A 12378-nucleotide genomic window follows, 5' to 3' on the forward strand; every position below is an offset into this window, starting at 1 on the left:
TTAATAAATATTATGAACAGATTAGTAAATTTTATGAACAGATTAATAAATATTATGAACAAAAGTTGTAATTATTCTGAACAGAATATATAAATATATATACACACAAAAAAAAAAAAAAAAAAAAAAAAAAAAAAAAAAAAAATTATATATAAATATATATAAAAGTAGTAACAAACCGAATACAAAAGGGGAACAATATATAATTATATTTGTATATATTTATAAGAACAACAGAAATACAAAATGAATTATATAAAAGAAATATATATATATTGAAAAATATACATATATATATATATATATATATATGTATTTTTATTTTTTTTGAACAAAAGTACCCTTTTTTTTTTAAATGAAGAAAATTTTTTATTTCTTCTTAAAATATTGATTATGGATTCATAGAATAAAATTTAGATTAAATATTTCTTCTATTTTGTAAAAAAAGAAAGGGGATAAAGAAAAAAGAAAAGAAAAAGAAAAAGAAAAAGAAAAATACATGGATGTATTATATATATAGCGCTAAATTTTTTTTTTCTGTATGGAAATAAATTTTATTCCTTTTTTTTGAAGAAGAAAAATATTCGTGTGCACAGAAGTATATGTGTGTGCATACCTATATTTTATGGTAAAAGAAGAGAAAATATTTTATAATTTATACATACATATATTATATATATATATATATATATATATATATATATAATATATATGTATAACACTTTGAAGCATATATATATTTTTTTTTTTATTTAATTATAAAATATTTTATAAATGAACTAAATAAATGATCCTTATAACTTACGTAAACATCACAAATCTTGCATTCTTCAAGAATGGGGATATGTAAGAATATGTAATATATTTTGTATATAGTTGAATTTTTGCTTTGTATAAAAAAGAAAAAAATAAGAAAAAAAAAAGAAAGTAAGGAAGTAATCCTATTTTTTTAAGAACTTTTATTTCATCATTTGATAAAAAAAAAAAAAAAAAAATTGATCTTAAAAAAATGTATCATAAGGGTTGTAATATATACCAAGAATATAGAAAAAGATAAAATATGATATATTATTATAATTTTTAATTTCTTCTATTTCATTATTTACTTTAACTATACATTTGAATAATATATATATATAAACATATATATATATATATATATATATATATATAATTATTAACTTTATACATTCATTTGTATAATAAATTCATTTAATGAATAAAAATGATGAATATAATAAATGTCTAACAAACAATTGAGGAACGTTCTTACAAGTACATTATATATAACATTTTTCTTTTTACATAAAAAAAAAAAAAAAATAATAATAATAAATAATAAAGAATAAATAATAAAGAATAAATAATAAAGAATTATAATATATAATAATATAATATAATATATAATAATATAATGACATATTATTAAGATGCATACACTTATATGTACACATTTACATATTATTTAAATGCCCATTTTTTTGTATATATTGAATGGTCAGGTGAATAATTAATAATATATATGTGCGTGTTCAAGAATTTTTTCTTGTTCACTCCATAAAGGGAATAAAATCCATGTTGTTCATGTATGGGCGCAATTTTTCAGGAACTACAATACCTTCGCCGTTTTGATAATTTTCAAGAAGACAACATAAGAATCTTTGTGCAGCTACCATTGTTCCATTTAATAAATGAACATGATATTTATTTTCCGTGTTAAAATTTGTTAAAAAATGTTCATATTCACTATCCATTTCATCATTTAAGTTTGTATTTTTATTTAAATCATTAATTTTAATACTTGAATCTGAATATCTTATATTAAGATTAATACTTTGGTAATCTGTACAATTACTACAAGATACTAATTCTCTATATTGATTACTTGTAGGAAAGAATCCTTCTAAATCATATTTAATAGAAGCTGCGTTGTTTAAAGCTCCTGAAACAATACTAACAATTCGGTATGGTATATTTAAAGATTGATAAAATTCTTCACATGTTTGTATCATTTCTTCATGTATTTTATTACTATGTTGTGGTAAAGCAATACAGAATTGTTCCACTTTATCAAATTGATGAACACGTAAAATTCCTCTAATATCCTTTCCATGTGCCCCTGCTTCTTTTCTAAAACAAGATGAGAATCCAGCGTATTTGAGTGGTAACCTTTTTGATTCTATAGTTTCATCTTTATGTAAAGCACATAATGGTTGTTCTGAGGTAGCTATTAAAAATAAATCATCTCTTGTTAAATCTTCATTTGATGGAATATTCGTTTTTTTTTGAGAGTTACATGTGGTATCATCTTTTATATCTGCCTGTGATGATATCTTTGTAGGAGATGTAGATACCTGTTGAGATGATAATGTTGAATTTGATGTAGACGGTATTTTATAAAGTGTTTCTTCAAAGTCATCAAGTTCGGCACATTCTTCCATAATATTTTTTTTCATAAAAAATGGAGGATATACAGGTATATATTTTTTATTAACCAAAAAATTTAAAGCATATTGTAATATAGCATTATGTAATAAGAAACCTGCACCTGTTAAATAATAACCACGATGACCTGCTACTTGTATACCTTTTTTAAAATTAGCTCCACCTATTTTTCTTAATAAATCATAATGATAATAATATTTTATTTTTTTCTTATTATCAACTTCATTATTTAATGTTTCTCTTTTAATATTATTACTATTTACTACATTATCATGTATACTATTATCATTTTCTTCACATGCTGGAAGTATTTTACATTCACCCCATGTTTTAACTATCTTATTATTATCTTCATTATCTGAACATACTACCTTAATATTTAATAAATTACCGATTTTACTTATATACTTATTTCTTTCTTTTAATAATTCTTTTTCTTTCAATTGATATTTAGGTATTTCTTCCTTTATATTTAAACTCTTCTTTTTCAAATCTTCAACATCAGCATTCTTGTCAACCTTCTTTTTATTTCCTATTTCTTTATTTATCATATTTATATTTTTTTTTAATTCTTCGAGTTCAAATATACACTTCCTCCACTTATCATCATATTCAATAACTTTATCTACATTATTTTCATCATGATAACGTTTCCTTTCAGACTCTTTAATCTTGTCAGGATTCCCTCCTTTTTCTTTACGAAATAAATTTATATCTAAAACCATTTTTTCTTTTTTTTATTATTACAATACAAAAAAAAAAAAAAAAAAAAAAAAAAAAAAAAATGTAAACAATATAAGAATATGGTAAATTTATAAATGTATTTTTTTTTTTTTTTTTTTTTTTTTTTAAAATGTTAAAATAAAATTAAGAGAACTTAATTTTTATGGCTCCTTCACCTTTAATCCAAGAAAAATCATCAAATTGTAAAATAAATAAAAAAATATATGTTTAAATATAAAATATGGCATATATATATATATATATACAATATTTCTTTGTTTATAATATTAAAAATGAAAAAAAAGTATACACAAATATAAAATATATTTATATATATTTTCATATTTTGTGCATATAAATTATTTTATTTATTCTTTTTATTTATTAGTATTATAAATATAAACATATATATAATATATATATTATATATATGTATGGTATATTATGTATATAATGTATATATCCCAAAATGTACATAATTTATTATTTATTTTTTTATTTTTTTTTATTTTTTTTTTTTTTTTGTAGTATATCCGTATAACAATTAAATTTTTTATAATGCCATAAATATAAATAATTCATGTTCATTCCACATTTTCTATTAATATAATATATTGATGTTTTTATTTATAATTTATTCATAAATTTTGCCCAATATATATATATATATATATATGAACATATAAAATAATAGAAAACAATCTTATGTTATTTATATAAAATGTTTCCTTTTGAAAAAAATGTACTATTTGGTTTGTTTAAAATTATTATGATAATATAAAAAATGAACTCCATTAAATGTTATAAAAAAAAAAAAATAAAAAAAAAAAAATAAAAAAAAAAAAATAAAAAAAAAAAAATAAAAAAAAAAAAATAAAAAAAAAAAAATAAAAAAAAAAAAATATATATATATATATTTTTTTTTATATATGTATCTGTTTAACTTCAACCTCTAGGTATATCAGATGTGTATGCAAAGTTATTAAGCAAATATGCATTTATCCTTTTGTAATTCTTTCTATTTATATCTAAATACTGATGAAATAAATTGTAATAGCGATATGTATTTTTATCTGTACAGTCGAAAGGTTCCTTAACATTCCATTGTGTTTGTGTTTGTGTTTGTAATGTGGTATGTGCTTCTTTTTTGTTTTGATCTTTTACATATGGTAAGAAAGGATTAGGAAGAACAATATTGTTGCTAAATAATAATGGGTTCTCATCCACACGATTAGCAATCATTTTATATATATAATTATTATTATTATCATTATTATCATTATTATTATCATCATCATTATCACCATTATCATTATTATCATCATTATTGTTATATTTTATTTTTTTTTTATTATTATTTTTATAATTTGTGTTGGTCATATCCACTTCTTCACAAGAATTATATGCATAACTATAATTATTGTGCACAAATGTATCTTCATCCTTTTCATCATATTTTTTAAAAAATAATATATTGCTATAATCTCGTCCGCCTTTCATTCGCTCTTCACCTTCATGACTACTACTTCTTGTGCTTTCCCAAGAAACGCTACGTTTTTTTTTCTTTGACATATTATTTATATTACAACAGTAATCAAAAGATATAAAACGACAAATGCTATTGTTATTATTTCTCTTTTTTTTTATTTTTTCGTTTATCTGGACCTTTTCATGGGGTATAATATTCAAGGGTAATGCAGAACGAACGTTAGCTTGTGTCCTACGATAACCATTATTATAATAATTATTAAAATAATTATTATTATGATTATCATTATTATTACCATTATGATTACCATTATTATTATTATTATTGTTGTAATTTATATTGTTATATTTATGCTTTCCTTCCAAATGTATATCATCATTACAATCTGCTCTACCATGATATATATAATTATCGCTTACTTTATTATCATATTTACCTTTAATCATACTGAGATCCACACATTTCTTATAAAAACGTCTTCTCTTTAAATCGTTACTTATATCTAAACATTTTTTATCAAGAGCAAGCTGGTGATTATAATAAATATCTTTACATTTTTTATTATAACTTAATATATCATTCCTTCTTAATGCGTTTATGAAAAATAAAAAATCTCGCTTTCTTTTGTTCTCATAATATTTATAAGGACAATTTATTTTTCTTTCTTTATATTCCTCTTTCTTAAACATATCTTTTAATTGACAATTTTTTGTCATAATAATTTTATTATCATTCATGATTTCATTATTATAAATATATTTTTTTTTTTTTTTTCTTAGAACATGTTCCTTTGGAACAGTTATACTAAAGAATTTTCTTACGTTCTTTTTTTTTCTCACTCTCCCTCTTCCTTCTTCTTCACCTTCTTCTTCACCTCTTGCTCTCCCTTTAATACAACAAGCAATATTATTACACATGTTGTTATCCACATTTATATTTATATCTATTTTTGGTTCCTTCTTTGTATGTACATTACTATAATAATAATGATAATATGGATAACTTTCGAGTGGAATGGGATGTGATGAACACAAAGGGACTAAAGAATCTCTTTGAATAGGATACTTAATTTTATTTTTTATTTTATCATCTCTATTTTGTAAAGTATTATTTTTTTTAATATCTTCCATAGGTATAATCAAACTACTACTATTACATAATTGTACTGTTGGTAATAAGAATGTACCCAGCTTTGTATGATTCAACTTGATATCATTAGCATCTTGATTTAGTTTAACATTATTTTGTGTAATATCTTTCATCTTGTTTTCTAAAACATTACAGGATATTTTCTTCGCTTCCTCACATTTTTCAAGTGGTATATTATCATGATAATATAACAAATCGCTTGTATCCACTTGTTTATCAAATCGTTTATAATTCTTTTCCATATTATTATTTTCAACATTTTGATCATTTTCAACATTTTGATCATTTTCAACATTTTGATCATTTTCAACATTTTCAACATTTTCACCATTTCCACCATTTTTATTGTTTATGTTTGTCAGGTCATCCCTTTTTTCTTCCACACAAGATAACATATCATCATCTACTATCTCTTTGTTCCCTTGGCCTTCCTTCAAATAACACACATTACCTATATTCTTTTCTTTCTTATTACTTTCATCCTTTTTATATTGCATATAATATTGTTCCACCTTATCATTTATTGACAACCATTTATACAGAGAGAATCTGTTTTTCTTCTTTTTATATCGTTTATCATTTTTATATTTAAAATTTACTATATATCTCATTTCACTTTTCATCTTTTTATATATATTTCTTAAATTTCTACGTATTTTTTTAATTTCTACAGATTCTTTGGATTGATCATTTTCTTCAATTATTTTTTCTAAATAAGTTACTCGATTTCTTAACATAACAATTTCATCGAGGTATTCAAAATTTTTAGATTCCAATTCGTTCATATATGCTAACTTATCTTTTAACATATCTATTGTATCATTTAATTTTTTATTTTTATTATTTTTTTGAATTAACTGAGATTTTAACTCACGTATCTCCTCATATTGTATATCTCCAAAATCTAAAGAATCTTTTATTTTTATTTTTAATAATTTATTTTTTTCATCTAAGGTATTTACATAATATTCATATCTATCAATCAATTTTGGGACATATTCATCAACCAAACAATTTATTATTTTTATAATATTATCAATATAAGAATTATTTCTTTTCTTATTTTTTTCTTCTTTGCCTTTTAAACTGTTTATCATATTTTTGTAATCATCTAGATTTTCTGTATTATCATTAAATGTACTAAATTCATGCTTCAACATTTTCGATCTATTCATATTATAGTAATTATTTTTAACTACATTGTTATAAGTATTTACCACATTATTGTAACTATTTACCATACTATTAGTATTATATATATTTATCATATTATTTTTATTATAAATATTTATCATATGATTTTTATTCTTACTATTTGGAATAATACCACTAACATGGTCGTTAAATTCTTTCGCACTTGTCCTTTCTAAATTTTTTGTTTTTTTTGACATTTTTTCCATTTTTTCCACTTTTTCCATTTTTGCCATTTTTTCCATTTTTCCCACCTTTTCCATTTTTTTTTTTTTTTTAATACTATCAAACAAATCTTTGGAACCTTTAACACTCACGTCTTCATTATTCATGTACATACAACCAATGTCATATATTCCATCGTTTTTTTTTTTATTTAATCTATTTAATAATAATGTTTCGTCAAAAAACGTGTTTTCATATTCATCTAGTGTCTTTTTTGAAGAAGATGTAGTACCATAAAACCTAGACATCCTTTTACTCCCAAGAGAAAAAAATGAATTTTTCGAACTTTTTTTTCTCATATTTTCTGAAAAAGAATATTTTATTTGACTATTTTCTCCTGCATTTTTTTCTTCCATTTTTGTTATATTGCTTTTATTTTTACATTTGAATTTTTTTTTTTTTTTTTTTTCTTTTTCTTTTTCTTTTGGATTTTTTTTTGTTTTGGTTTGATTAACTTTACTGCTTTGAGATTCAACATCATCATCATTTTTTTTTTTTTTTTTTTTTTGCCTCCAATTATAAGTTACATCCATATTATCATTACTATTAATATGAATAGTATGATCTTTCTTTTCTGTTTTATTCTTATAACTCTTCTTATATATTTTATTTGTGATTGTACTATTTCTTCTTAATATTATATCACTTTTCATCTTTAAAATTTCTGAATTATATGTATCCAGCCTTATCTTAGGATGTTTTCTTTTTTTCTCTTTATATTTTATAACATTATTTGTATTATTCATCTTACTATTTATTTTTTGGGAAGATACGTTCTTCCCTTTATTTAGCAATTTACTTTTTCTTTCATTACTTTCTAATTTATTATATAGTTTCAATAAATGTATATCGTATTCTCTCATTTCATTTTTCATATCATCTATTTTTTTTTGTTTCATTTTTTCTTTCATCCTTTCTAGTCTTAAACTACAGCTACTGTTATGACTACTACCATTATGGTGGCTACTACTACCATTATGGATACTACTACCATTATGGATACTACTACCATTATGGATACTACTACCATTACGGTTACTACTATTCATTTCCGAAACTACCTGTTCATTATCCATTCCGATTGCTCTATCAAACATACTTTCTACATTATTGTTCTTTCCTTTAAGATCGACAGACTTCGTTATCTTATCCTTTTCAAAAGTATTTAACAATTTCCTATAATGATCATCCTGAGTATACGTTTTTTTAAATTGTTTATTAAAGGTAGTAGAATATTTTTTATACATACCATACATTAATTCATCTGAAAATTCTTTACTACTATTATTTTCAATATAATTACCCTTATCATCTTTATCCCCATATTTTTTATCTTCTAGAAGATTCATTGTAGTTGTATATATTTCATCATCTGATAAATCAAGACTACTCATGCTCATCAATTTCTTATTTTTTTCTCTACATGTCGTAACAAAAAATTGAACATTTTTTACTAAATCGCTTAAATGGTTGCTTTTCCCCATATTTAACTATATCTATATTATGCATATTATATATATATGTATATACATATATGTTATTTAAAATTATTATTAAGAACAAACACGCACATAAGTATACATATATATATATATATATATATATATATATATATATATGTTTCGTTTCAAATACGTTCAGGCTTAATTATACATATTTAATTGTAAGGTTTAAAAAGATATTACCATAAAGGAGTTTTATAATTATTGTAGAATAAGAACAAATATAAAAATATAAACATATAAACATATATATATATATATATATTTATTTATTTATTTATTTATGTACACTAAAAACTAAAAAAAAAAAAAAAAACCAAAGTCAAAAATAACAACAAATGAAAATGGAACAATGCTGTAAATAAAAGATATTTTTTTAAATATATAAAAAAATATATATCTTATTTCTTTTATCAAATATGTATATAAAAACATTCAAAATATATAGAACAAAATTAAAAAAAAAAAAATAAAATAAAAAAATAAGATGATAAAATGCAATTTTGTTTTATATTTATAACATTTAAGGAACATATTAAAATGTTATATTATACTTTTATTCCTTCAAGCTGATTTATAATTTATAAAAAAAAAATATATATATATAATAAATATGTTCATTTATTTACTTACACACTTTATATATGTGGTTATAAAAACTTTTTGCAACAGTAATAATATAACCAAATCATAATTAACAACAGAATGAAAAATATTATGAACGTTCATATTTTTTTTTTTTTATTTCCTAAATGTGTGTAACCATACCAACAAATAAAAAAGCACTTTAATTATTCTTCTACGTATCAAATTGGAAAATAATACATATATATATATATATATATATATATTTTTGAATATTCTTTTATTAACTTTGATATTTCCATAACTTGTTGTCTTTCTTTTTCTTTTTTTTTTTTCTTTATAGAAATTATCCATATATTGTATAATTAAAAAGAAAAATTCTGAACAGGCAAGGTAACTTATTTTATATCACTAAACTTTTTTTTTTCTTCGTCTATCAATTCGTTAGCCATCATCTATTACAAAAAAAAAAAAAAAAAAAATATATATATATATATATATATATATATATATAATAAAATAAAAATAATGAATACATAAAACAGTATGTCATAATCAATATAAAACCGTAATTTGTTATAATAAACAAAATTAATTTCATGCATGTTTATAAAAAAAAAAAAAAAAAAAAAAAAGTACATATATATATATATATATATATATATATGTATATATTATTTTTTGTTTATATTACCATTGCTGCTACAAAACAACCCTTTTCGGCTTCTTTGATTTTTTCTTTACTATAATCCAAGCTCTCTTCAATTAAATCGTTTCTATGTATGTCTTCCTCAATAAGAGATGTTAATATATCATTATAAATATTTTCATCATCGGATTTCTTCGAAAATATAAAAAATAAAGATATATGTTAATATATAGGCTATCGATTGGTCTCATAAAACGTGGATTATATATATATATATATATATATATGTGTATGTATATGTGTGTATGTATATATGTATGTGTTTTATTTATTTATTTATTCTTCAAACAATACCTTTGGTGATAAATCCTTAATGTGTCTTTTTATAAGCATATTTTCAATCATTTTTGATTCAGTCATCCTAAAAAAATATAAATATAAATATATATATATATATATATATATATATATATATATATATATATATATATTTTTTCATATGTAAATCATTATTTTATTGAATATCATATCATACCACATTGTTAAATAACCAAATAGGTGCATCCTTTCATGTATCAATTCTACCTTCTCCAACATTTGCTCCTTCATATTTTTTGGAGATTCAATAATCTATATGAAAAAATTAATTATTTTTAAAATGAATAACAAAGAAAAAACAATATATATATAATATATATATAATATATATATATAATAACTCGTTTTGTATTTACCTCATCTATTTTGTTAATAATGTCGTTGGGTTTATATTCCGCTAACTTATTTCCTTTTCCACTAAAAATTAAAAATGCAAAAATATATATATAAGGAAAAATATATTTAATATATATTCATAATTTTTTTATGTTATATAAAAATTACATGATATATATTTTAAAATATATTACTTGTGATATAATAAAAAGGTTGGTGTTCCTCTAGAAACAATCATATTTGGTGCATAATCGTTTTTCTCTATGTTATATTTTTTTATTTTTAACTTAATCTATACAAAAAAAATAAAATAAAATAATATATATATATATATATATATATATATATATATATATATTTATTTATTTATTTATTTATTTATATGTTATAATAAAAATGGGTTTCCTTTTATTTCTTACATTATTCTCCTTAAATAACTTGTGTAAAGTATTTATAAATGGTTTATATAAAAAGCACAAAAAACAAGTGTCTTCAAATAACACGACCAATATTTTATTATTTTTTGAATCTTCAATAATCTAAATCAAAATAATAATGTACAAAATTTAAGAGAGTATATAAGAACATGTACATATATATATATATATTGATATTTTTTTTTTTTTTTTTTTTTTTTTGTATACCTCCTTTTCAAATGTATCATGTGTTACATATATAGGATATTTATCAGTATTATTTCCTTGATTTATTTGTTCATAATTTTCACTAACAGGTGTAAAAAAAGGCTGGACAATATCTTTAATAGGTTCGTTTACTAATTCATCTTCAGTTATATTTCTTCTTCTTCTTCCTTTATATAGAAAACATGAATAATCTTTAGTATGTTCATTATATGTATATAGATAATTTAAATTTTTAATATTAAGTTTTTGTATTTCATTTTTAATATGTTCAATTTTTTTTTTTTCTTCATTTAATTTATTTTTATCTAACACAAATAATACAATATTATCTAAGTTATCAAAAAGTTCATCTGATATTTCTTTCATTTCTTTTAAAAAACCTGTTACCTTTTTTTTTTTTTCGTACCAATTAAAATATATATACCCAACTAAACCAATACTTAATAAAGAACACAAATATAATTTCTTATTACTACTTTTATTATTTCCATTCTTATTATTTGTGTTAGTGTTAGTGTTAGTGTTAGTAGTTATATATTTATTATATAATGTATTGCCTTCAAAGGGCTGTCGTTTTTTATGTGGGTATTTTATCATTACACATTTTTCTAACTTACTGTAGATACCATCAAAATTATAAAAACATCTTTTACTATTTAAAAATATAATATTATTTCCTTTACTCAACTTATTTATTTTATTCATTTCTTTATTTATAATAATTTTTTATTAAAAATAGAAACGAACAAAAATGTATACATACGATATATAAATAAATAAATATATATATATTATATATATATTATATGTATTTTCTTATAACATTTATGAAAACATTATTTTATAATATTTGTTGCAACATAAATATTGGGAGTTTATATTATAATTTACTTAAAAAAAAAAAAAAAAAAATTTTGTTTTGTTTATTCAATTTTGACGATTATTACAAGATTTACATAAAAATAAGGAGGCATATATATATATATATATATATATATATATATATTTATATTTATATTTATTGGTAAAAGTAATGAATCTATGGAAAAAAAAAAAAAAAAA

At 20.2% G+C, this 12378-nt stretch overlaps 3 protein-coding genes across 3 annotated transcripts; all 3 read right to left on the reverse strand.

The window, feature by feature from the left end:
* Window positions 1-1550: 1550 nt before the first annotated feature.
* Window positions 1551-3170, reverse strand: PF3D7_0717700 (serine--tRNA ligase, putative; the record flags this gene model as incomplete). The annotated part of the gene is made up of 1 exon (XM_001349044.1): window positions 1551-3170. The coding sequence occupies one exon, from the start codon at window positions 3168-3170 to the stop codon at window positions 1551-1553; it is 1620 nt and encodes a 539-aa protein (XP_001349080.1).
* Window positions 3171-4113: 943 nt separating this feature from the next.
* Window positions 4114-8706, reverse strand: PF3D7_0717800 (conserved Plasmodium protein, unknown function; the record flags this gene model as incomplete). Its single annotated transcript, XM_001349045.1, has 1 exon — window positions 4114-8706. One exon carries the CDS (start codon window positions 8704-8706, stop codon window positions 4114-4116), a length of 4593 nt encoding a protein of 1530 aa, XP_001349081.1.
* A 1001-nt stretch (window positions 8707-9707) lies between these two features.
* On the reverse strand, window positions 9708-12021 carry PF3D7_0717900 (thioredoxin-like protein; the record flags this gene model as incomplete). Its single annotated transcript, XM_001349046.1, has 8 exons — window positions 9708-9764; window positions 10004-10150; window positions 10313-10379; window positions 10494-10588; window positions 10693-10753; window positions 10867-10964; window positions 11092-11211; window positions 11317-12021. The coding sequence occupies 8 exons, from the start codon at window positions 12019-12021 to the stop codon at window positions 9708-9710; spliced, it is 1350 nt and encodes a 449-aa protein (XP_001349082.1).
* Window positions 12022-12378: the final 357 nt, after the last annotated feature.

Source organism: Plasmodium falciparum (assembly GCF_000002765.6).
Source record: "Plasmodium falciparum 3D7 genome assembly, chromosome: 7".
Classification (NCBI taxonomy): Eukaryota; Apicomplexa; class Aconoidasida; order Haemosporida; family Plasmodiidae; genus Plasmodium; species Plasmodium falciparum.